This window comes from Mustela lutreola, chromosome 8 (assembly GCF_030435805.1).
Source record: "Mustela lutreola isolate mMusLut2 chromosome 8, mMusLut2.pri, whole genome shotgun sequence".
Classification (NCBI taxonomy): domain Eukaryota; kingdom Metazoa; phylum Chordata; class Mammalia; order Carnivora; family Mustelidae; genus Mustela; species Mustela lutreola.
This window is the reverse complement of record NC_081297.1, coordinates 41,511,010-41,537,617: the sequence shown is the minus strand read 5'-3', so window position 1 is coordinate 41,537,617 and position 26,608 is coordinate 41,511,010. Positions and strand designations below refer to the sequence as shown.

At 41.0% G+C, this 26,608-nt stretch overlaps 2 protein-coding genes across 9 annotated transcripts in view; one reads left to right on the top strand and one right to left on the bottom strand.

The window, feature by feature from the left end:
- The first annotated feature begins 493 nt into the window (after window positions 1–493).
- Window positions 494–26,608, top strand: part of BCL2L13 (BCL2 like 13) — an 86,368-nt gene continuing 60,253 nt past the window's right edge. For 3 of the 8 annotated variants that reach the window (XR_009356571.1, XR_009356572.1, XR_009356573.1), the window contains exons 1-2: window positions 494–667; window positions 12,763–12,949. Coding sequence is in view for 5 of the 8 variants with exons in the window: in XM_059184321.1 (XP_059040304.1) it covers window positions 12,811–12,949 (139 nt within the window). In the remaining 3 variants the exon portion in view is untranslated. The remainder of the gene's footprint in view (window positions 668–12,762; window positions 12,950–26,608) is intronic. The other 5 variants (XM_059184321.1, XM_059184324.1, XM_059184316.1 and 2 more) reach the window with 3 other exon arrangements.
- Window positions 25,681–25,850, bottom strand: LOC131838348 (small ribosomal subunit protein uS14-like). Its single transcript, XM_059184325.1, is given in 2 exon segments — window positions 25,681–25,733; window positions 25,736–25,850. Coding segments are annotated over 2 exon segments (168 nt in total).

Below are 26,608 nucleotides of genomic sequence, written 5' to 3'. Positions count from 1 at the left end.
CTGTGCTCGTTCCGCCTAGAACGAGCTCTTAACCCCCACTTCACCCTCAACTGCTAGAAAATGTTCCCAACTTTCAATAACCTTTTCAAGTCGACAAATGACTACGAACTCGGCAGCTTCCTTGAACTCTCCTGATACTTCCCTATCCCGTTCGCTGGCACACACTTAAATCCCAATATTTGTTCAATACGTCCACAGCACATTTTGTGCAAGCAGCCATGCTCCCTTCCGCGGGAACCACCAGCTTCTCTCCCCACAAGCCTGCCTCCTCAGAATCCCATCTCCCTTCCTCCAGTAATCAAATACCTCCGCAACCCACTCCCTCCCTGAGAATCATAGATGTGAGCGACTCCTGGTAAGAGAGGATTAAGAGAGGTCAGCTTTTCCGCGTCATGTCTGCGCGAAGAGACCTCCCGGCCTCTATGATCCGTGCTTCCGCTCAGGAGAACAGAACCACCCCTCTTCCGGCGCTTCTAGGCGCCCCAGGCTCGCCCTGACGCTGGCGGTGACGGAAGCGCGCCGGGGGTGACCTCACCTTCCAACATGGCGGCGGCGGTAGATTAGGGCCGCGGGTCGAAGCAGCCACCGCCGCTGGGGGACCCTGTCGGAAACGACTGCCGCCGCCGCCTCCCCTTCCGTCTCTTCTTGGGCAAGGGGCCAGGGCCAGGTGAGGGGAGTGGGGTTCTGGGCAGGCAGAGTTGGGTCCTTATCTAGCTCCTCAGGCGGTTTTCACTGGGCAGGAAGGTGTCCAGAGACTGTGCCGAACCACCGCCTCCCCAGTGGTTCCGACGACGCGTGAGTGAGTGTCAGTGAGTGCGTGACAGTGAGTGTGTGTGTGTGTGTGTATGTATGTATACCGGCGCTCCTTTGCCCGAGGGTTCTCAAAGCTTGAAGGGTTCATTTCTTTGTAACCCGACCTGTGCCGCGTGGTCCCCCCGCGGACGCTTGTTGAGCGGGGCTTCCCGAGAGGGCTGCCAGAGGCTCGGAGGAACTCGGCCCTTGCCCTGCACCGCCGGTCTTCCCCACAGAGACCTTCACGTGGAAAACCCGTGTACATTTTTAGGACCAGGCTGAGGATCGTGGACTTTTTGGTCGAGGGAAAGGTTTCATGCGATTCGTTTAAAATGATTAGAGTATCTCTGCTAGTCCTAGTTGCTTTTTTTCACTTATTGTTAGAAATTTGTTATTTTTTATTCACTGCTCTTCTGACACCCATTATTACTATTATTTATTTTTTCCAGAAAAGTCTACTGCCTTATTCTTGGAGGCAATACAGGTCACACTGAGGAGTTTCTTCGTTTAATTTTTATCCTCTCGCTATTTCAGGGAGATTCCAAGTTTCTTTTCTTCATAACTAGCTATGAAGGGAAACTCCTAGACTTTTTGAGTTGAGGTTTTGACCTGAGTTGAAAATCGGGCGGATCTGCCCAGTTGTTCACACGCTCCCGCTGGGATTTTTGTCTTAACCACTCCCCGCACCAGTATTTATTTGTTTATTTAAAATAGCTATCTCACTGTCTCTATTTAGAAGTTTTAAACTGAACCGACGGTAAACCTCCCCCTTTTTTGCTTTATGATGTGAAACAAACATAAAGTCGTTTGCGAAATTGTTAAGATATTCTCTGGAGGCTTGGTGTAAACCAGAATGTTGATCTCTGCCCTGACTTCTTGTGACCTTGGATGAGTTGCCACACCCTTCTAAGTACTTTCTTTTTTTATCTCCCAGAAAATTAAGCAAACGTTTTTGTAGGTGGTAAACTATTTATACCTCATATACATAGTTGGATAAATGCAGAGTGCGCATTTGCACGTGCAAATTGAAACTAAGCCTTTAGGAGATACTCCTCATTTGATAATAGGCCAATAGGTGTTTGAAAATCCTTTTACTTTGATTGGCCAGGTACTATTTTCAGTATATATATTTCTTTTTTTTTTCCTTTTTTTTTTTTTTTTTAAGATTTTATTTATTTGACAGAGATCACAAGTAGGCAGAGAGGCAGGTAGAGAGAGAGGAGGAAGCAGGCTCCCCGCTGAGAAAGGAGCCTGATGTGGGGCTTGATCCCAGGGCCCTGAGATCATGACCTGAGCTGAAGGCAGAGGCTTTAACCCACTGAGCCACCCAGGCACCCAATTTTCAGTATATATATTTCTTTTTTTTTTTTCTTTTAAAGATTTTATTTATTTGACAGACAGATATCACAAATAGGCAGAGAAACAGAGAGAGAGAGAGAGAGAGAGAGAGAGAGAAGCAGGCTCCCCGCTGAGCAGAGAGCCGGATGCCGGGCTAGATCCCAGGACCCTGGGACCATGACCCAAGCCGAAAGCAGAGGCTTTAACCCACTGAGCCACCCAGGCGCCCCCAGTATATATATTTCTTAATGATTCATTTTCTTATGGAGGCTTGAACCCCAGTAGTTGAATTTAGCTGAAGGATGTATAAAGTTGAGTCCAACCTGTTTTGTAAAGAAAAGGTGCTTTCTATCACATCAATTAATCAGTACTAAATATCTCATACACTAAACTTTTAGGACAAGTAATTTACAACCGTAATCATTGCTTTAAAATATATTTCTCTTATAAAATGTTTTAGACATAGAGAACAGAAGTTTTAAACAGTCAGTCTTGCTGTCCTACTTTTTACCAGTTTTTCAGTGGCGTTTTGATTTATATCTTTTTTTTTTTTTTAAGATTTTATTTATTCATTTGACAGACAGAAATCACAAGTAGACAGAGCGGCTGGCAGAAAGAGGGGGAAGCAGGCTCCCCACTGAGCAGAGAGCCGGATGCGGGGCTCGATCCTAGGACCCTGAGACCATGACCTGAGCCAAAGGCAGAGGCTTAACCCACTGAGCCACACAGGCACCCCGTTTTGAGTTATATCTTATTCCAAATAAATGCTCACCAAAATTTCTTACTTAATGTATATTACAGCATTGAAACAAGTGGGCTATTTTCAGAGTAGCTGATTTTTTAAGTCTTGAGATATAACTAACATGCAACTCACCAATTGCAGGATTTATTATTATTTTTTTTAATGGTTCTAGTATATTCAAAGAATTCCCAACCACCACCACAGTTTTCATCACCCCCAAAAGAAACCCTACCCTCCTCTACCTAGACTTTCAGTCAGACTACTGACTTTCTATCTCTGTAGATTGACCAGTTCTGGATATTTCATATAAACAGAATTATGCAGTATGTAGTCTTTTGTGACTGGCCTCTTTTACTTTGCATGATGTAGCAGGTATCAATCTTTTTTTTTTTTTTTTTTTTTAAGATTTTATTTATTTGGCAGAGAGAGGGAACACAAGCAGGGGAAATGGAAGAGGGAGAAGCAGGCTTCCTGCTGAACAGGGAGCCTGATGTGGGGCTTGATCCCAGAACCCTGGGATCAGGACCTGAGTCAAGGCAGCCGCCTAAGGCACTCCCTCAGTCTTTCTTTTTATGTGGCCACAATATGCCATAGTATGGATATACCAGCTTGCTTTATTCATTAGTTGATGGGTAGTTCGTTATTTCCACTATTTGGCTGTTAAATATTACACTGCTATAACTATTAGTGTGCAAATTTTTGTGTAGACATGTGTTTTCATGTCTCTGGCATATACTTGGGAGTGGGACAAAGCAACTGAATTTTATGTTTTCCTTTTTGTAAAGCTATCTACACATTCGTGGGAAGCTCAATTATTGTGAAAGTAAGACACTGCCTATGGGGAGAGGGTGAAGGTGAGGCATTCCTTTATAAGTACATTATCTTTGAATGCTAGCTGCTGAGTGAAAACATTTTGGGGCAGCTCTTAAAACAAGATTGAACTAGAGTATTTCAATTAAGCATGTTTCAGTATGAAAGGGACTATCTATACTAGAATATTTTGTGTTTGCTGAGTTTTAAAAATGACACTCTTGCCCAGTTGCATTTTGCAGCTGGGTGGGGTGAATTTAAATTTCACAGTTTTGGTTGAGATTACTTAATTTTACTTCTCTTATTTTAGAGAAAGTCCTAGAATTATATAGGGACTAATAAAATATGGATCTTAAAAAAAAATGTAAATTACTGAACTTAATGGTAATTTGTGGAACTTGAAACATTCCATACTCAAACCACCAGTGAGTGTTAAGAGTAGCAGCCTGGTAACCCCAAAGCTTTGTTAATGTGTGAAATTCTAGAACTTTGATTTATGATTGAGTTATCTGTGGATTTTTATTTTTCTTTTTGTAAACTGGGATTAGAGATCTGTTCATCTTTATTACGGGAGTATATAACAGTTTTATTACTTTTTTAATTTTAGTGGATGGAAATGGTCTAAAAACAAAGCTTCTTGAATTATTAAAACATGTTACATTGTAATGTTTTTCTGTTTTGGCTCTGTGGGGTTAAGGAATACAGTATAGGTATGGTATTCTAAATAGCATGGCTGAAGTGGGTACTAGAAGTTTCTGTTTTCCACAAGCATCCAAGGTGAGACAGTTTGGGAAAGATCAGACAAGTTTGGGAAACAACTATAAAAAACTCTTAACATTGCTGCAGAGTTGCTTTTCTTTTTCTTTTTCTTTTTTTTTAAGGTTTTATTTATTTATTTGACAGAGAGAGATTACAAGTAGGCAGAGCGGCAGGCAGAGAGAGAGAGGAGGAAGCAGGCTCCCTGCTGAGCAGAGAGCCCGATGCAGGACTCGATCCCAGGACCTTGAGATCATGACCTGAGCCGAAGGCAGCGGCTTAACCCACTGAGCCACCCAGGTGCCCCAGAGTTGCTTTTCATAAGAATTTAAAGTAGAATTTAATGGTGCTGCCTGCCTTCTAGTTATTGTTCATAAAATGTGCTTTAATTCCTATAGTACTATCTGTGCTGGCATCCTGGAATTTCCACTGGTATTCATGATAGAATTCTGGTTAAAAAAAAAATAAAGCAATCTATTTATTGCACATTGTGGATGTTACATTTGTTATTGAAGGATCATGGATGTTTTATTTGTGCCTGGTTTTGGAGATGTCACCAAATGCATGTATAAACATAGGATTAAGTTACCCTAAGCTTCCTCAGGCCGTCCATTTGGCTGACAACTACTTGTAACTTAATAGAGGAACAACGTAAAGGTAATAAGGTAGTGAAAGAAATGACTGGGTAACACAATTGTATTCAGTGGCTTGTTAGATTTGTGCAAAATACAGTTTTTATATTTATTTATTTATTTATTTTCTAAATTTTTATTATTTTAAAATAAGCTCTATGCCTGACACAGTGTTTGAACTCATGACACCACCAAGATCAAGAGTTGCATGTATCACTGACTGAGCCAGCCAGGAACCCCAATAGGTTTTTTTGTTTTGTTTTGTTTTGTTTTAAGGCTTTATTGATTGATCGGTGAGAGACAGGCAGAGGGAGAGGGAGAAACAGGTTCCTCACAGAGCAGGGAGCCCAATATGGGCCTCCATCCCAGGGCCCCCGGATCATGACCTAAGCTATAGTCATGCTTAACGAACTGAGCCACCCAGTTGTCCCATCCCCAGTTGTTTTTATATTTAAAACTATATTTAAGTTTCTGGATACCAAGGGCACTTATACCTAATTTGAATTCCAAAAGAGTCTACTAGACAAAATTTAGAGTAAAAGTAACTATGTCCTTCTTAACATTTAAAAAGAAGCTTGAGATGCCTTACATATGAAATGTACTCTGTTGATAAGGGGGGACCTGAGTGTTGTGCCCTGCTTACAGGAAAGCTCTGAGTGGTGATCTCAGGTCATATTTACTGTTCATCTGATTTGTCTTTTCCCTGGACCCATTCTTAAAATTGACAGATTTGCTCCTTTCAGTAGTCTGTTTGAAAAAAACACCTTGTTCGTCTACCATTTCTTCCTCCTGTTATTGTTCGTTTTTTCGCCTCTGCAATCTTCTCACCCAGCACATTGCCTGACATAAGCAAATATGCATCCAGTGTATGCAGTTAAAGGCTAAGAGTTCAGAACTGAAGACGATGTACCTAACCAAGTGATTGCACTGTTAACTAGTTGTGTGATTTTGTGCAAATAAATTGTCTATTCTTGTTTCTCCATCAATAAAATTGAGACTGTTAACCTTTTCCTTCTAGCATAGAGGATTACTATGACAACACATGAAAGAGTGCTTCAGAAATAGAGGCCTCAGGCAGATGTAATTTATTTATATTTGTTCGAAATGCAAGAGCTCATTGTGCAGTACACTGACTCTGCACTACAGAATGTTGCAAAGGAAATGCATGCCCTCTCTTCCCAGAATACCCTTAAGAGTCCATGACCCTGTAGTCATGCTGTGGAGTTTACATTTTGCATATTTTCAATGCTTTTGTTCTATAATTTAACACACACACACACACACACACACACTAATTGTGTAATAGTGTTCCTAGGGTCTGTCTGCCCCACCACCTAATCACGGGTATGAATGAGCTGCTTTGTTGCACTACACCTGGAAGGAAGCTCAAGCTAAATTAGAAGTTGGATAGATATTTAATACTATAAGTCTATCATATTTAGGTCTGGTATTTTTATAACTAGATTATCCAATGCACATTTGAAGCCTAAAAAAATGTATACTGAAGTTAAATGATTGGAGTGTGTATGATCATCTTCTCCATTAGTGTGAATCATTGAAAAATGTTAAAACAATTGAATAGAATATAATCATCCACCAAATATATGGTTGTATGGATGTTAACATGTATACTAGAGCTGAGGACTTCACTGCAAATAGTTAAAGTGAGTGTGGAGGATGGAAAATTTATGAAATCCATGATTAAGATTGCATTTATGGTTAGCCAATTGGGAGTTGTAAGAAAATCTTAAGAGCACTAGGCTAAAAATCAAATTTGGGAGTTCAGTGAACTATGCTTTTTCTATGGCATCTGGGTTGGAGTATGACTAAAATTGTCTTCCAATTCAGATTTTTTTTTTTTTAAGATTTTATTTATTTATCAGAGAGAGAGGGGGAGAGAGCGAGCACAGGCAGACAGAATGGCAGGCAGAGGCAGAGGGAGAAGCAGGCTCCCTGCTGAGCAAGGAGCCCGATGTGGGACTCGATCCTAGGACGCTGGGATCATGATCTGAGCCGAAGGCAGCTGCTTAACCAACTGAGCCACCCAGGCATCCCCCAATTCAGATTTTTGATAAATACAGGAATTTGAATATAACAGATTTGAGAACATCAATTTTTTATTTAAAGCATTATTCAAAATATGAGTAATTCTTTATTCCAGTTACCCCAAAATTCTGAGACTTGGTAAAGCTGAAATTTTGTTACTCATTTGCTCTGTTCTCCCCTCTCTCTGAACTTCACTTCATAATTTATCTCTTGCTTACTTATTTACACCTCATTGGCTTCTTCTCCACTGAGTGTAAACATGCTTAAGACTCTTTTGTTGTGCACAAAAACAAAACAAATGAACTCTCAAATTTATCTCTCTGGTGGGGGGGGGCTATTGTTTCTTCCCATCCAACCAGGCTGTTTTTTGAAAGAATAGACTAAAACCCTAATCTCTCCCTTTTCACTTAAGCATTCAGCCTTCAACTCCCTGCATTTTTGCTATTGCCCCTGGCCAACAAATAGAACTGTCTGGTCAGGGATCGTTATGCTGACATTTTCATTCTTCTTGGTGTGTTACTGTATTTCAATATTTCTTTACTCCCTTCTTGTTGAAATTCCTCCCCTGACTTCTGTAAACACACTATTTCCTGTTTTTCTTCCTTTCTGACTGTCCCAATCCGGACTTGGAGGTCACCTCTGCCAGCTTCTCATTTTTGGACAACCCCTGAAATGTTAGTTTTGCCCTGAATTCTGTTGTTTCTCTTTCAGATGAAACTGGTATTTCTTGACAGATGTTTTTAAAAATGTGTCTCCTTTTGATAAATAAAAAATTATCTGGCTCCTGTTCTGGTGGTGGTGCTTGGGGTAGGGAATGATGGGTGCATTTATTCTTCCCTCCCATCCATGCACTGAGTTATTGATACAGAGAAGATTGAAGAAAAAACAAAGAAGATTGAAGATCTGCTGAGCTTTATTTTCTATACTTTGAACTGAAAACAGTAGGTAATGTTTCCCTTTCCAGAGTGAAGTTCTCTATTGTTATCCCCTTTCTTACTCCTACCCCAAATTTTGGTACTTCCTATCCATTGGAAGTCATTAACTCCCCATTCAGTCTCCTTAGATAATTTCATTGACTTGTATCTGTGCAAAGCACAGTTTTGTATCTCTAGTTGAGAGTTCTCAGTATAAGAATGTCCAATTACTTGCTGTACATCTTCACCTGAACAGCTCCTAGGTACTAAATTCAGTATGTCCCAAAGTGAACCTGTTATTATCTCCTAAAATAGCTCTTCCTATATTATCTGATTTGAGTACTCTTACTGAGTTAGTTAACAAATCTTTGAGGCTCTTAATATTTTACCTTTTCATCCCCTTCTTTCTGGTGTTCTTGCTAATTTATGCTTTCATACGTCTCTTGTTTAGATTTTTCCAATATTCCCCTGTGTCCTTGACTCCAGTCTCTATTCTTATTCTTCCATATCACCTCCAGGATGAGTTTTCTGGAATATCTGTTGATACACTTTTCTTGCTTGAAATCTTTCAATAGTTCCTGGTAGTGTTCTATAGTAGTTTTTAGCCTGTTTTACATCATGATCTAATTTGAGGATCTAATGAAAGAAATGGAATGATTTTTCTGACCAGAAAAAAATGCTGATGCACAGAGAATTTGCAGATAGTTTTAGGGGGTTCATTTATGAACATGTTTAAAATAATTCCTTGCATATAGGATAAAACCTAAGCTTCCCAGAATCTCATGGTGTACAAATCACTCCAAGTGCTGACCGCTGCTCGCTCCTGCTGAGCCTCATCACCCTTATGTCTTAGGATTCAGCCGTGTCAAATTCCTTAGTATTTATGTTCCATGCTGTTTCAAAAGTGCTTTTGTGCTTTTTCCTGGTCTTGCTTCATATCTAAAGTGCATCCCTGTCTCATTCCCCTAAGCTGGCTCAGTTAGTGAATACCTCTTCATGTTCCAGGATTGGTTCAGATTTTACTTTATAAAGTTCTGGTTTCTGCTTTTTCCCTTACCCAGAGAGACTTTCCTGCTTCCTGTTTTGGGTTGCCCTCTCCTACTTTGTGAATACTGACTTGTGTCATAGATCTTTATTGTTCTGAATAATTTGCATATTTTTGTTTGTCTCTACTTGGTCAAAAACTCCAGAAGGCGGTTTATCTGATTTATCTTAATTATCGTCTTTGTGTCTAATATTTGTAGTACCTTGTATCTTAAGAAATCTGAGTTGAATGAACGCACAAAATTACCAGAAGGCATTGCCTTCTGTTTTTTTTTTTTTTTTAAATTTTTATTTATTTATTTGACAGATCACAAGTGGGTGAGAGGCAGGCAGAGAAGGGGAAGCAGGCTCCCTGCTGAGCAGGGAGCCCCATGTGGGGCTCAATCACAGGATGCTGAGACCATGACCTGAGCTGAAGGCAAAGGCTTAACCCACTGAGCCACCTAGGTTGCCCACCTTCTGTTTCAGTAGATACAATTACTAGGTTGATATGAGGTCTTTAAAGATTTATTTAAACTTACAAATTTAATCTAGTAATCTTCCTATGAAAGTAGTGTGTTACAGTTGTTGGGGAGCTGCTTCCCAAGTTTTAAGAAAATTAAGTTCCAGGGGCGCCTGGGTGGCTCAGTGGGTTAAGCCGCTGCCTTCGGCTCGGGTCATGATCTCAGAGTCCTGGGATCGAGTCCCGCATCGGGCTCTCTGCTCAGCAGGGAGCCTGCTTCCCTCTCTCTCTCTCTGCCTGCCTCTCCATCTACTTGTGATTTCTCTCTGTCAAATAAATAAATAAAATCTTAAAAAAAAAAAAAAAAGAAAATTAAGTTCCAGTCTTGGCCCTTGTTCCAGTTAGCTCTTGGTTGCCAACAACAGAATGTCAGTCTAGAGTATTTAAGCAGAAATGGAACTTACGAAAAGGGCATTGGGTAGCTCACAGAATGGATGGGAAGCTGGAAAATTAGGTTGGGGAACAGGCAGGAACCAAGGGAAACTTGACTGTAGAAGAGTTAGGACACTGCAGTCTGATCTGCATCTCTGCATCTGCTGACCTAGTACCACAAACTTCTCCATGAATTATCTTTTAAGTGTCTTTCCACATTCTAGATCCTAATAGGAGTCTCTCACTTGGCTACATGCCACAGAACAGGAGAAAAGGAAAGAAAAAGTCTAGCTCAAATTTTAGCTTTTTTATAGTGGGGGTTGGGAGATTTCTGTTTCCTATCAAGATTGACACAATGTTGGATGCTCCCTATGAAGGAAATTGGGTTCAGATGGCAGGCAAAAAAAATAAAAAAGCGAAGGTTCATAACAATGCCACTGCGAGCTAGTACCTGACCAGATAGGCCTCAGAAAACTTATTTTTCCTCTGTGGATATCCTTTTTTATATTTGTAAATGTGAAATTCTGTCATTATTAAATGGTGACTGTAAATGTAACAAATATTGACAGGAGAGAGAGAGAGACAGCACAAGGAGGGGGAGCAGCAGGAGAGAGAGAAGGAGCAGGCTCTCTGCTGAGCAGGGAGCCTGATGTGGGGCTCGATCCCAGGATGCTGGGATCACGACCTGAGCCAAAGGCAGACGCCCAATGACTAAGCAACCCAGGCACCCCTAGTTTGAGCTTTTTAAGAGTAAAGCACCCTGTAGTTATACAGTGGGTGTGCCTTTTATTCCTGCGATGTAAGCTGTGACACATTTTAGTATGTATTAATAATTTTGAAATGCTTTCTGAAGTTGATAAACTTTTAACAGGGCAGTCTTAAGGCCTACTGTTTGACTTAATGTACTTTTTTTTTTTTAAGATTTTTAAAAAAATTTATTAGAGAGAGAGCATGAGAAGGGGGAGGGTCAGAGGGAGAAGCAGACTCCCTGCCAAGCAGGGAGCCCAATGCGGGACTTGATCCTGGGACTCCAGGATAATGCTTAACCAACTGAGCCACCCAGGCGCCCTTAATATACGTTTTGATATAATCTGGTAGCATTACTCCTTGAAGATAGGAAACAGTAGGGACTTTTAAATATACTAGTATTTCTTTTGATAACCTAAGTAAATACTGATGATAGCAACCATAAATGCATTTTTTAAAGACAGTGTCTATTCATGCAAAGCATTTTTTAAAAAGATTTTATGACATAGCAAGAGAGGGAACACAAGCACGGGGGGAAGAGGGGACTGGGTGGCAGCTGGAGATTGGAGAAGCAGGCTCCCTGCTAAGCAGGGAGCCCGATATGGGATTCGATCCCAGGATGCTGGGATCATGACCTGAGCCAAAGGCAGACGCTTAACTACTGATCCACCCTGGCACTCCTCAAAGCATAATTTTATATTCCTCTTAATTTCTGTCTCTTTGTATAGCCACTGTTTTCTGTTGTGTATTTTAAATTCTACATGTATTTTTTCATCATTTATCACTTTTAGACATTTCTCTTTGTTTGTAGATCTTAAATTTTGTCAACATTTCTTGTCTCCTTTCGTGTTGCTAGTTATCTGAACCTGTTTTTCTCTTCCTGGATATTTCCTGAGATCTTAAAGCTGTTGGTATCATTGTTTAAGTAAAAAAACTCAGTTATTTGGAAACTCTTTAATAAGAATTTTTTATGTGAAACAACTATTAAGGCACATGATAGGTGAAACAGCTACTCGGTCCATGGGAAGAGGTAAAAGTTGTAGTTATATTAATTAGGGTATAAGTTAGGATGCCTAATGAAGAGGTTTGAGAATGAAGTGCCATAAATGTCAGTCCAGAGGTAAAGGCTGGTAGGGCAGCTCTGCTGCACGTGGTCATTCAGGGGCGCAGTACCTTCTCTCTTGTTACCTTACCATCCCTTAGAGTGGTCTTCTTTTTTTTTTTTTTTAAGATTTTATTTATTTATTTATTTGAGAGATTGAGAGAGAGCGAGCATGAGAGGGGAGGTCAGAGGGAGAAGCAGACTTCCCACTGAGCTGGGAGTCCGATGCAGGACTCGATCCCAGGACTCCGGGATCATGACCTGAGCTGAAGGCAGAGGCTCAACCAACTGAGCCACCTAGGGACCCTTAAAGTGGTCTTCTTGTTTGCATGTCAGAACTGGTTGTCTGCCATATTCACATTTCAAACCATAGAAAGGAGGAAAGAGAAGATCTTTAGGGAGAGATCCACAGATTGCACACATAACTTCTGCTCGTATTCCTCTGACTCAGGCTAATCATTTGGCTCATTAAGCTGCTAAGGAACTGGCAGATATGGTTTGCAGTTGTGTGGCTAATGACCTAGCTAGAATTTAGGAGGTTTTATTTATTTATTTATATTTTATTTTTAAGTAATCTACATACCCAGCATGGGGCTTAAACTCAGCCCCAAGATCAAGAGTCGTATGCTCTACTGACTGAGCCAGTCAGGTGACCTAGGAGTCTTTATTATTAAAAGAAATAAGAGAATATATATTGGGGTAGAGGGAAAGGTGGGGGCATAGCCACTGTTTTTGCCACATAGGTGAAAACAGAGAAACTAGGGAGAGCTAGAAAGGGGAATTTGCTTTTGATCTGAAATCTGAATTAATTCTGACTTGTAAGTTAACTAAAGTTACAATTTTTAAAAATTACTGGGAAGAAAATACAAGTATTTATTTTGGTATTTAGTTGAATAATTGTAGTCAGTGGGGAAATGTACTGGCATGTAACGAACTTTAAACTGAAAATATACTTTTGTTTTTAGGTTTTACACATCTGTAAGTAGACTTTGGGAGCTCTGCCAGCCAACTCAATGGCGTCCTCTACTACTGTGCCTCTAGGATTTCACTATGAAACAAAGTATGTTGTTCTCAGCTACTTGGGACTCCTCTCTCAGGAGAAGATACAAGAGCAACATCTTTCCTCACCCCAAGGTATTGTCTTTGGCTCAGGTGATTATATTAAGTAGTAGTAATTACTTCACATGTAAAAATACATATATCTAGATAATTTGTATCTGTGATCATAAGATCATATAATACTAATAATCTTTTAAAGAATAACCCGTCATCCCATTCCATCCCACCCCCTGATCCATTCCCCAAAAAAACTTTTAATGCTTTTTAAGAGTGTGGTAATTTGGGGCTCCTGGGTGGCTCAGTCGTTTAGTGTCTGTTCGGCCCAGGTCATGATCCCAGGGTCCTGGGATTGAGCCCCACAGTGGGCTCCCTGCTCAGCAGGAAACCTGCTTCTCCCACTCCCCGTGCTTGTGTTCCCTCTCTCACTGTGTCTCTCTCTGTCAAATAAATAAAATCTTAAGAAAAATAAAAAAATTGTGGCAAGTTGGGTGGGTCAGTTGGTTAAGCACCTGCCTTAAGCTCCTGGGGTCCTAGCTTTGAGTCCCGCATTGGGCTCCTTGCCCAGTGGGGAGCCTGTTTCTCCCTCTGCCTGCTGTTCCCCCTGCTTAAATAAAATCTTAAAAAGAAAAAAAAGAGTGTGGTAATTTATTTATTTATTTTTTATTTTATTTTATTTTTTTTTTAAAGATTTTATTTATTTGACAGAGAGAGAGATCACAAATAGGCAGAGAGACAGACAGAGAGAGAGATGAGGAGAAGCAGGCTCCCTGCTGAGCAGAGAGCCCCATGTGGGACTCGATCCCAGGCCCCTGGGACCATGACCTGAGCCGAAGGCAGAGGCTTAACCCACTGAGCCACCCAGGTGCCCCAAGAGTGTGGTAATTTAAATGATTGTTGTTGGTACCTGTAAAAATGTATTAAGTACACATAAATAAACAGAATTCTGTCTGTCTTTAGAAATTTCATCCTTGGGGCTCTTGGGTGGCCCAGTCTGTTAAGTATCTGCCTTTGGCTCAGGTCATGATCTGTGGGTCCTGGGATCAAACTCTGCATTGAGCTTCCTGCTCTGAGGGGAGATTGCTTCTCCCTTTCCCCCTCCCTGCCACTTGTGCACAAGCTCTCTTTTTCTCTCAAATAAATAAAATCTTTTTTTTTTTAAGATTTTATTTATTTATTTGACAGACAGAGACCACAAGTAGGCAGAGAAGCCGGCAGGGGGAGAGAGAGAGAGAGAGAGAGAGAAGGAAGAAGTAGGGTCCCTGCTGAGCAGAGAGCCTAATGCGAGGCTCGATCCCAGGACCCTGAGATCATGACCTGAGCCGAAGGCAGAGGCTTTAACCACTGAGCCACCCACGTGCCCCACAAATAGAATCTTTTTAAAAAATTTTATGCTTAACAAACAGAGATTCAAATTATGTAATTGTTTTATTTTGTTATTATTTTTTAAAGATTTTATTTATTTGTCAGAGCATAAGCAGGGTGAGCATCAGGCAGAGGGAGAGGCAGACTCCCCGCTGAGCAAGGAGCCTGATTTGGAGTTTGATCCCAGGACCCAGAGATCATGGCCTGAGCCAAAGGCAGATGCTTAACAGACTGAGCCACCAGGTACCTCTGCAAAATAACTTTAAAAACTCATGAGAGATACTAATTTATTATTATTATTATTATTTTTTAAAGATTTTATTTATTAATTTGACAGAGAGAGATCACAGTAGACAGAGAGGCAGGCAGAGAGAGAGAGGGAAGCAGGCTCCCTGCTGAGCAGAGAGCCCGATGCGGGACTCGATCCCAGGACCCTGAGATCATGACCTGAGCCGAAGGCAGCGGCTTAACCCACTGAGCCACCCAGGCGCCCCAAATTTATTATTATTAATTTATTTATTTTTAAAGATTTTATATGTTTATTTGAAAGAGAACGAGAGTGAACACAGGCAGGGAGAGTGGCAGGGAGAGGGAGAAGCAGGCTCCCTGCTGAGCAAGGAGCCTGATGATGCAGGGCTCAAGCCCACCACCCAGCCCAGGGTGGTGGGCTTGAGGTCAGATCATGACCTGAAGCAAAATCAAGTGCTGCCATTGGCTTAGGTCATGATCCCAGGGGCCTGGGATTGAGCCCCAAGTTAGGCTCTCTGCTCAGTGGGGAGCCTTCTTCTCCCTTTCCCTCTGCCTCAGCTTGCTATTTAGCATATTTGTGCTTTCGCTCTGTCAAATAAATAAAATTTTAATAAAAAAGAAGATAGTCAACTTTATTATTTTTTTTTTAGATACTACTTATTTGATAGAGGGAGAGAGAGAGAGAAAAAGAGAGAGCACAAGCACAGAGAATGGCAAGCAGAGGGAGAAACGGTCTCCCAACTGAGCAGAGAGTCCAATGCGGGAGTCCAATGCGGGACTCCATCCTAGGACCCTGGGATCATGACCTGAGCTGAAGGTGGACACTTAACCGACTGACCCACCCAGGTGCCCTCAGCTTCTATTTCTTTCTTTCTTTTTAAGAAATATTTTATTTGCGGGGCGCCTGGGTGGCTCAGTGGGTTAGGCCACTGCCTTCGGCTCAGGTCATGGTCTCAGGGTCCTGGGATCGAGCCCCGTGTTGGGCTCTCTGCTCAGTGGGGAGCTTGCTTCCTCCTTCTCTCTCTGCCTGCCTCTCTGCCCGCTTGTGATCTCTCTGTGTCAAATAAATAAAACCTTTTAAAAATAAATAAATAAATAAATAAATAAATAAATAAATAAATAAATATATATTTTCTTTACTTATTTGACAGACAAAGCGAGAGAGGGAACACAAGCAGGGGAAGTGGGAGCGGGAGAAGCAGGCTTTTCTCTGAGCATGCAGGGCTGAAGCCCAGGACCCTGGGATCATGACCTGAGCCAAAGGTAGAAGCTTAACAACTGAGCCACCCAGGTGCCCTCAGCTTCTATTTCTGACAAAAATTCATGGAACTGACAGTAATTAAGTTCATGACAGCAAATGAAGTTCACTTTTAAAACTCCTGGTTCCTGGGGTATGTGGGTGGCTCAGTTGGTTAAGTGTTTGCCTTCAGCTTAGGTCATGATTGATCCCAAGGTCCTGAGATGGAGTTCCGTGTCAGGCTCCCTATTTAGCAGAGGTGTGCTCTCTCTCCCTCTGCCCCTCCTCCCTCTCTCTCTCAAATAAATAAATAAAATATTAAAAAAAAAACCAAAACCCAAACTCTTGGTTCCTTATCATGAGATAGATTCAGATATTGAGATACCTGGATCTACATGAGATAGATCCAGAGTATGTACTGATGAATACTTCTGTGAATAACCATAAGTCTTGAATACTTTACATTTTCACAGTCTCTGTGAAACTAATTTTGTCAAAAGAAGAAGGCTTTTTATGCTCTACATGTATTTTGCCATTATTGGTAACACATCTTAGCTGATTCCACTTTGGGTTATAGTGAATTAGTGCTTTCTCAATTTTTTGGAAAATCTTCTCAACCATAATTACTCTGTGTAGGCATCCGGTTCTTTAGTCACTTCACACTCATCATGGACTCCTTGAATAAACAACAGCTGAGCAGTTTCACACAGCTGTCAGTGCATCAAGAGCCAAAGAAAACCACTCAGAATTATTTGCCTTCTATTCAGTTGACTACTGATGTTGTTCCCATTGTCCTCAACTCGTTGAGCAACTATTCTCTCCAAAAGACTAATAATCTGAAACTTTTTTTTTTATGACACATCTCTTTAGTGGCTTTAGCTGAACACAGTTTAATTAACTTGACATCAGTAAATGGCTTTCCTTACTTGACTGACAGCTGAGCCATGTAGAAACTTCATTTGCAACCTCATTTCCATTTTTTATTTTTATGAAGAAATTCTATGATAAGAAGTTCTATTTTAAATTTTCTAATTTTTCTGACTTGCTTTCCCGTGAGTTGGAAGTACTCTGATGAGTCTGGTAGTATCAGTGTATACTGAGTGCTTCTGGCATAGTTATAATGTCATTGCATAGTAAGTACAATACTTTGTCATCTAATTTGTAAGAGAATAATCCTTAAAAACAGGATATTCAGGGCGCCTGGGTGGCTCAGTGGGTTAAGCCGCTGCCTTCGGCTCAGGTCATGATCTCAGGATCCTGGGATCGAGTCCCGCATCCGGCTCTCTGCTCAGCAGGGAGCCTGCTTCCTTCTCTCTCTCTCTCCCTGCCTCTCAGTGTAATTGTGATTTCTCTCTGTCAAATAAATAAATAAAATCTTAAAAAAAAAAAAAAAACGGGATATTCAAAGTCCGCTTTTCTCTTGTTTTGACATGATGGGTATATGCAGGTAAATAAAGGTTGTGGTATTGCGATATGGGTGGCAGTTGAAATGCCGTGGGGTTATACTTGTGCCACTGCAGTGAAGCTCTGTCGAACTATGGATTTCTGCCATTCTAGCACAAAGCAACCATAGATAATACATAAGTGAGTGTGGCTATATTCCAGTTACATTTTATTTATGGAGACTGAATTTCCTATTATTTTTATGTCACAAAATAGTAATATCTTAATTTTTTTTCAGTCATTTAAAAATGTAAAAATCATTCTTGGCTCATGGGCTATTAGAAAAACATACAGTGGGCCAGATGTGGCCACGGGTTATAGTTTGCTGACCCCTGCTATCAGTACAGGCTACTTTATTTTTCTCATTACTATCAAGGAGTACAATCTGTTTATGCATAAAACTAAATGCTGTAATTGTTTATATTAAGCCCTTGGTCTATGTCCTTGTCACTTCTACTCTTTAATCATATTTCTTTTTTTATTATAATGCTTTTAATATATACGAAAGTATTTAGAAAAGTAAAAAAAGAAAGAAGAAAAATTCTGTAATCCAGTAATTAAAATGAAGAAATGTTAACCTTTTTTCCATTTATATAGGAACATAAAATTTGAATTTATGGTTTATAAAAATGAGGTGGTACGTATGCCATTTGGTAACATTTTAAAAATTAACAACATATTTAGGGGTGCCTGGGTGACTCAGTTAGTTAAGCATCTGCCTTCAGCTCAGGTCATGATCTCAGGGTCCTGGGATCCAGCCCCATGTCAGGTTCTCTGCTTGGTGGAGATTTTACTTCTCCCTGTCACTCTCCCCCTGTGCTTTCCCTCATTCTCCTTCTTTCCTAAATAAATAAAATCTTAAATAAATAAATAAAAATTAACAACGTATTTGAACATCTGTCCATGTCAGTAAGTAATTTTTTACTTACTGTAAAAAATTTTTTACTACACCTGTAGTCTCCTGTTAGAACATTTAGGGTATTCATCTGCCTTCTTTGGAATGGGCACATGACAGTCCCTCAGTGAGCTTGTAAATTCCTTAAAACTTTTCCTTTTCAGTTTCCAGTTTCATTTACTTTGCCAAAACCTTCTTCTGGTTAGTTATAGTCTGAGGTTTAGAAAAATACTACGTAATAGAACTTGGTGCGGTGATGAACATGTTCTCTATCTGCTCTGTCCAATATTGCAGTCACGAGTCACAGGAGATAGTTGAATACTTGAAGTATGACTAGTGTGAGTAAGGAACTGAATTTTTAACTTTATTTCTATTTAAACTTTAAAAAGCTGATGTGACTATTGACTAGTGCAGTATTAGACACCCAGGTCTAGAAGTCAGGTATTTATTTTCCCTTCTAAGCCAGCCCATATGTTTATAATAATTTGTTAACAATACCACCTGCTACCCAGGCTTGAAACATAGAAGTCATTCTTTAGCTCTTTTCTCTGCTTCCTGCCCTCTTTCTTTTTCTTTTTCTTCTTTTAATTATCTCTACACTTCACCTGGGGCTTGAACTCACAACCCCAAAATTAAGAGTCACATGCTCTACTGACTGAGCCAGCAGGGGCCCCTCTTATCTTCTTTGTCAGCTATTACCAACTATCCCAATTTTGTGAGGATTCTCCCATTATCCTACAGGTCCTGCCTCAAATTACTGCAAGTGTCTCCTAATTTTTCTCCTTCATTTTATGTCTCCTCCATCCTGCATTTTGCATGCTGCAAGCATATTGAGCATCCTAATTGCATCTTACATTGCCTCTTACATTGGAGGCAGTTTTTCCATTCCCCTAAGGTTGCTTTACAAAACTTTCATTGATTTCTTTGCTCTGGTCCCAGTAGTTATAGCATCTGATGTCTCTTATTGTTTTGTTTTGTTTTTAAGATTTTATTTATTTATTTGACAGAGAGTGAGAGAGCACAAGCAGTGGGGAGAGCAGAGGCAGAGGGAGTAGCAGGTTCCCCACTGAGCAGGGAGCCCAATGTGGGACATGATCCCAGGACCCCAGGATCATGACCTGAGCTGAAGGCAGACACTCAACCATGCTCTGAAGGCAGAGCTCAACTATGCTCTGAGCCACCCACGTGCCCAGACGTCTCTTACTGTTTTGTATTTAATTTTAATTTTTATCTTTATGTTAATTTTTGGAGAGAGCTTGAGAGTGAAGAGGGGAGGGGCAGAGGGGATCTTAAGCAGGAAGACAGAATCTTAAGCCGGCTCCATTCCCAGAGCAGCACAGAGCTGACAGAGGTCTCGATCTCATGACCCTGAGATCATGACCTGAGCCGAAATCAAGAGTTAGACACTTAAAACAACTGAACTACCCAGACCCCTCTACTGTCTAGTATTTTAAACAAGCCATGCTTATTCCTCAAACGGAGGCACTCTAGAATGGTAGACTCCTGTGATACCAATTACTAATGTTCACCCGTGCCTAATTCTTATCTTCTTGCTGGGAGCATGGGAAAATTGCATTTAGACAGGGCCATGTGACTGGTCCTAGCCAATGAAATATGAGTGGTGTGATTTGTGTCCCTTCTAGGTTGTGGCATTTAAAAAGAAAGACTAACTTCTTACAGGGAAAAATTAGGTTCTTACTGCTGTCTTTGCTGCTTTGCTATCCCACTTGTTATCTAAAATGTGATGTAGAGCTTATTCTCATGCCATGTTATTATTATTATGTTTTTAAGATTTTATTTATTTGAGAGAGAGAGAGAGAATGAGAGAGAGAGAGAGAGAGCTTGAGAAGGGGGAGGGTCAGAGGGAGAAGCAGACTCCCTGCTGAGCAGGGAGCCTGATGCGGGACTTGATCCTGGGATTCCAGGATCATGACCTGAGCTGAAGGCAGACGCTTAACCAACTGAGCCACCCAGGCTTCCCATCATGCCATGTTATTATAAATAGGATATGTGGTAGCATCCGTTGGTGTAATGTGGGTAGGGTTTTGTTTCAAGTTCATGAAGCAGTAAGCATGAGAAGGAGAGGTTAAGGGAGGTGACCCGATTCATGACACACGATTTTTGTCACCTTGAATGTTTTTCATTTTTTCCCAAGTCATGTGCTGATTATAGACTTTTCCATAGGTAGTTAACTCTATACTTTTCCAGAACCAGCCAGCTCTTTCAGACAGTGTTAGTTTGTGCTGAATATAGTAAACCCTGTTCTGGATTACATATTATGACTAGTAAAAGTCTTGCTGACTTGCATATTTGATGTCAAATAATAACTTCTGTTATGCACAATTTTGCACTTACTAACACAGAGCACCTTACTGCTGAAGTAATTAATATGGATTTGTTAATAAGACATTTTTTTCTGAAGTTAGAAAGGAGAGTAAGTTCATCTCTTAGGAATGTGACTATCAAATACATGTACCTGTGCTACTGGTTTGTTATTCACTCAGCTTTTTGTTTTTTAAAGATTTTTTTTTAAATGTTTATTTATTTATTTGACAGACAGAGATCACAAGTAGGCAGAGAGGCAGGCAGAGAGAGAGGAGGAAGCAGGCACCCCACTGAGCAGAGAGCCCGATCCCAGAACCCTGGGATCACGACCTGAGCTGAAGGCAGCGGCTTTAACCCACTGAGCCACCCAGGTGCCCCATGTTTTTTAAAGATTTTATTTATGTATTTATTTGACAGAGAGAGAGAGAGAGAGAGAGGGACAGTGAGAGAGGGAACACAAGTAGGGGGAGTGGAAGAGGGAGAAGCAGGCTTTCCGCTGAGCAGGGAGCCTCCATGTGGGGCTCCATCCCAGGACCCTGGGATCATGACCTGAGCCAAAGGCAGATGCTTAATGACTGAGCTACCCCAGGGCACCTGTGCTATTGGTTTGTTATTCACTCAGCCATTAAGCAGTCACTCCCCACGTTTTTCTCTTCTCTTCAGCCTTAGGCAACCACTATTCTACTTTCTGTCTCTATGAATTTAACTCTCCTAGGCATCTCATTTGAGTGGAGCCAAATAATATTTGTTCTTTTGGGTCTGACTTACTTCACTTAGATACCAGGATTCATCCATGCTTTAGGATGGATGGAATTTCATTCTTTTTTTTTTTTTTTTTTTTTTTTAAAGTAATTTCTGTGCCCAATATGGGGCTTGAATTCATGACCCTGAGATTAAGAGTCACATGCTCTACTAAGTGAGTGAGCCAGGTGCCCCTCATTCCTTTTATAAAACTGAATAATAGTTGGGGCGCCTGGGTGGCTCAGTGGGTTAAGCCGCTGCCTTCGGCTCAGGTCATGATCTCAGAGTCCTGGGATCGAGTCCCGCATCGGGCTCTCTGCTCAGCGGAGAGCCTGCTTCCCTCTCTCTCTCTGCCTGCCTCTCCATCTACTTGTGATTTCTCTCTGTCAAATAAATAAATAAAATCTTTAAAAAAAAAAAAAAAAAAAAAAAAAAAAAAAAAAAAAAAAAACTGAATAATAGTCTAATGTATGCATATCACACATTTGGCTTATCCATTCATCTGCTGATGGACATTTGGGTTATTTCTCCCTTTTGGCTATTGTGAATAACGGCTGCTGTAAACATTGGTGTTACATCTGTTTGAGTCTCTGCTTTCAGTTCTTATGGGTATATACTCAGGTGTAGATTTGCTGGATCACATGGTAATTCTACGTTTAAGTTTTTGAAGAACTGCCTTACTGTTTTCCACAGTAGCTGCATCATTTTATATTCCCGTCAGTAATACACAAGGGTTCCAGCTTCTCTGCATCCTCACCAATACGTGTTCTCTGTTTTTTGGTTTTGTTTTTGTTTTGTAATAGCCATCCAGATGGATGTGAAGTGTGGTGTCTCATTGTGACAGCTCATTTCTTTCATTGTTGAGTAATATTCCACTTTATGGATGTACCATAGTTTGTTTCTCCATTTGCCTTTTGAAGAACATCTTTTTTTTTTTTTTTAAGATATTTATTTATTTATTTGACAGAGACAGATCACAAGTCGGCAGAGAGGCAGGCAGAGAGAGAGAGAGGGAAGCAGGCTCCCTGCTGAGCAGAGAGCCCTATGTGGAACTTGATCCCAGGACCCTGGGATCATGACCTGAGCCAAAGGCAGTGGCTTAACCCACTGAGGCACCCAGGTGCCCCTATTGAAGAACATCTTCATTGCTTCCGAGTTCGGCAGTCATGAATAAGGTTGTTTAAAGCCTTCATGTGCCATTTTCTGTGTAGATAGAAGTTTTCATCTCATTTGGATAACTACTGAGGAGCATGATTGCTAGATCATATGGTAAGAGTATCTTCAGTTTTGTAACAAACTACCAAGCTGTCTTCCACAGTGGTTGTATCATATTGGGTTTCTACCAGCAATGTATAGGGGTTCTAGTTTCTCTATATCTTTGTCCAACTTGCCATCATTGCTATTTTTGATTATAGCTGCTCTCGGGTGTGTGGTGGTATCTTACTATGGTTTTAATTTGCATTTCCCTGATGGCTAATGATGAACTCCTTTTCATGTGCTTATTGGTCATTTGTATATCTTTGGAGAAATGTCTGTTCTTAGCCTTTGCCCTTTTTTGATTGGGTTTTCTGTCTGTTGTTGAGCTATAAGAATTTTTTATTTTTATATATTTTTAAGATTTTGTTTATTTTATTTGACACAGAGAGAGAGTACAAGGTAGGTGGGAGCAGGAAGGAGAGAGAGAATCAGGCTCTCTGCTCGGAGCCAGACACCGGGCTACATCCCAGGACTCTGGGATCAGGACCTGAGCCAAAGGCAGATGCTTCACTGACTGAGGCACCCAGGCACCCTTAAGCATTTTTTGTATATTTTAGATATGAGACCTTTATCAGACACATGATTTCAGATCCTCCCTTCCATTCTGTTGTTTGTGTTGGTAGTATACTTTGATGTACAAACATTTTAAATTTTTATGAAGTCCAATTTATCTGTGTTTTCTTTGATTTCTTATGTTTTTGGTGTCCTATCTAAGAAGCCATTACTTACTTAATACAGAAGTCATGCATATTTTCACCTAAGAAGCCATTACTTTATCCAGAGTCATGCAGATTTTCACCTATGTTTCCTTTTTAAGAGTTTTATAGTTTAGCTTTTAAACTTAGATCTGTGTTCGGGGTGCCTGACTGTCTTGGTTGGTGAGTGTGCAACTCTTGATCTTGGGTTGTGGGTTCAAGTCTTGTGTTGGGTATAGAGATTATTTTTTAAAAATCTTTTTAAAAATTTAGGTCTTTGATCCATTTGAACTAATTTTTTTTTTTTTTAAAGATTTTATTTATTTATTTGTCAGAGATAGAGCACGAGCGAAAGCGAGCACAGGCAGACAGAGTGGAAGGCTGAGTCAGAGGGAGAAGCAGGCTCCCCGTGGAGCAAGGAGCCCGATGTGGGACTCGATCCCAGGACGCTGGGATCATGACCTGAGCCGAAGGCAGCTGCTTAACCAACTGAGCCACCCAGGCGTCCCTGAACTAATTTTTAATATATGCTCTGAAGTAGACATATAGAGTCATTATTTTGCATGGGAATATGCCGTTATCCCTGCACCATTTGTTGAAAAGTTTCTTCATTCCCCTGTTGAAGGGTCTTGGTCCCCTTCTCAAAATTCACTTACCTTAGGGGCACCTGGGTGGCTCATTTTGTTAGGCAACTGCCTTTGGAATCCCAGGATCAAGTTCCACATTGGATCCCTGCTCAGCAGGGAGTCTGCTTTTCCCTCTGACTCTCCCCGTCTCATGTTCTTTCTCTCTCTCTCAAATAAATAAAATCTCTTTAAAAAAATCAGTTGACCTTAAATGTATGGATTTATATCTGGCCTCTCAGGTAGATTCCATTGGTTTATTAGTCTGTCTTTATTCCATAATTATGTTATTATAGTTTTGTAGTAAGTCTTGAAATTAGAAAGTTTGAATCCTTCTACTTTATTCTTCTTTTTTAAAATTGCTTTGACTATTTTGAATCTCTTGCAATTCTGTATGAATTTTAGGATGGTTTTATCCATTTCTGAAAAAAAGGCAGTTGGAATTTTTTTTTTTTAAGATATAATTTTTAAGGAGTGCCTACATAGATGGCTTAGTCGTTACGCATCTGCCTTCAGCTCAGGTCATGATCCCACTGTCTCTCTCTCTCTCTCTCTGTCAAATAAATAAATAAATAATCTTAAGAAAAACATAATTTTTTTAAAAAGATATTTTATTTATTTATTTGACAGAGAGAGATCAAAAGTAGGCAGAGAGGCAGGCAGAGAGAGAGAGAGAGAGAGAGAGGAGGAAGCAGGCTCCCTGCTGAGCAGAGAGCCCAATGCGGGACTTGATCCCAGGACCCTGAGATCATGACCTGAGCCGAAGGCAGCGGCTTAACCCACTGAGCCACCCAGGCGCCCACAAAACATAATTTTTAAGTAATCTTTCCACTCAAAGTGGGGTTTGAACTCAAAGAGTCAAGCGTCTTATGCTCTGTGGCCTGAGCCAGACAGGCACCCTGCAGTTGGAATTGTAATAGGGATTACATTGAATCTGTAGATCAATTTGGAGGGTATTAATATCTCAAATCAACTGTTTTTTTTTTTTTTAAGAATTTATTTATTTATTTGACAGAGAGCTCACAAGTGTGCTGAGAGGCAGGCAGAGATGGGGGAAGCAGGTTTCCCGCTGAGCGAGAGCGGATGCGGGGCTCGATCCCAGGACCCCAAGATCATGACCTGAGCCAAAGGCAGAGGCTTAACCCACTGAGCCACCCAGGTACCCCTCAAATCAACCTTTTTTTGTTGTTGTTGTTAAATATTTTATTTATTTATTTGACAGAGATCACAATTAGGCAGAGAGGCAGGCAGAGAGAGAGGGGGAAGCAGGGTCCCTGCTGAGCAGAGAGCCCGACGTGGGGCTCGATCCTAGGACCCTTGGATCATGACCTGAGCTGAAAGCAGAGGCTTTAACCCACTGAGCCACCCAAGCGCCCCTCAAATCAACTTTTTTTTTTTTTAAAGATTTTATTTATTTATTTGACAGAGAGAGATCACAAGTAGGCAGAGAGGCAGGCAGAGAGAGAGAGAGAGGAGGAAGCAGGCTCCCTGCTGAGCAGAGAGACCGATTCGGGACTCGATCCCGGGACTCGAGATCATGACCTGAGCCGAAGGCAGCGGCTTAACCCACTGAGCCACCCAGGTGCCCCTCAAATCAACTTTTTAAGACAGATTCTTATAACCCCATCCCAGATTTTGATTCAGAGCTCATTTTTTCTGGAGATGTGTACTGTTTCATTCTTTTCTCAGCTTTTCTATCAGAAACAGATATTTGATCTTGAAACCAGACTTTGAGTGGGTGCATGATGAAATTTCCCTGCATTCTTTTCCTTCAAATCTGTCCTTTCTCAAATCTGTCTCCCCATGTACAGGATACCTTGGAGTGTAGGAGCACTGAGTCTGAAAACTACCATCATAATTGGCTATTTTGTACTTTTATTTTTTAAACATTCATAATTGAAGTATTTTTTATGTGCAGTGAGTTAGCTTGAAGGTACGTATGTTGGATTTCTGCAGTTAAGGTAGGTCTCTTGGATGACCCATTCAAGGAAATTCACTTACTCCAGCTTAATAAAGCCTCTATCCTTCCCCTACTGATGGAAACACTGGGGCACATATTAAGGCCAGATTTCCGGATCAGACTGTGCTGGTTTGGACAGATGCAGCAAGAATGAGAACGCTGGCCAAATTTCCTGGGATGGCGCCAGTAGAGCTGCTGATGACCCATCTTGCTCTCTCAGATGCAATGAGGCAAAAGACTATTTTGTACTTTTAAAAATCTGTCGGGGCGCCTGGGTGGCTCAGTGGGTTAAAGCCTCTGCCTTCGGCTCAGGTCATGATCCCAGCATCCTGGGATTGAGCCCCGCATCAGGTTCTCTGCTCAGCAGGGAGTCTGCTTCTTCCTCTTTCTCTGCCTGCCTTTCTGCCTACTTGTGATCTCTGTCTGTCAAAATAAATATATTTAAAAATAAAATAAAATAAAATAAAAATCTGTCTACTATGGTATCATTTGGGGTTTTTGTTTTTGCTATTGAGTAAATGATTGAACAATGTTGTCTGTATGTTCAGTAGAAGTTTTTAATTTGATTATGATTATTTGGGTTTTCTTTTTTTTTTTTTTTTTTTTTTTTTAAAGATTTTATTTATTTATTTGACAGAGAGAAATCACAAGTAGATGGAGAGGCAGGCAGAGAGAGAGAGAGGGAAGCAGGCTCTCCGCCGAGCAGAGAGCCCGATGCGGGACTCGATCCCAGGACTCTGAGATCATGACCTGAGCCGAAGGCAGCGGCTCAACCCACTGAGCCACCCAGGCGCCCTGGGTTTTCTTTTTTTAAAAGATTTTATTTATGTATTTGAGAGAGAGAGTGAGAGAGAGCAAGAGAGAGAGAGCATGAATGTGGGGTTGGTCAGAAGGAGAAGCGGACTCCCCACCAGCCGGAGCCTGTTGCTGGTCTGGATTCCAGGATCCTGAGATCATTACCTGAG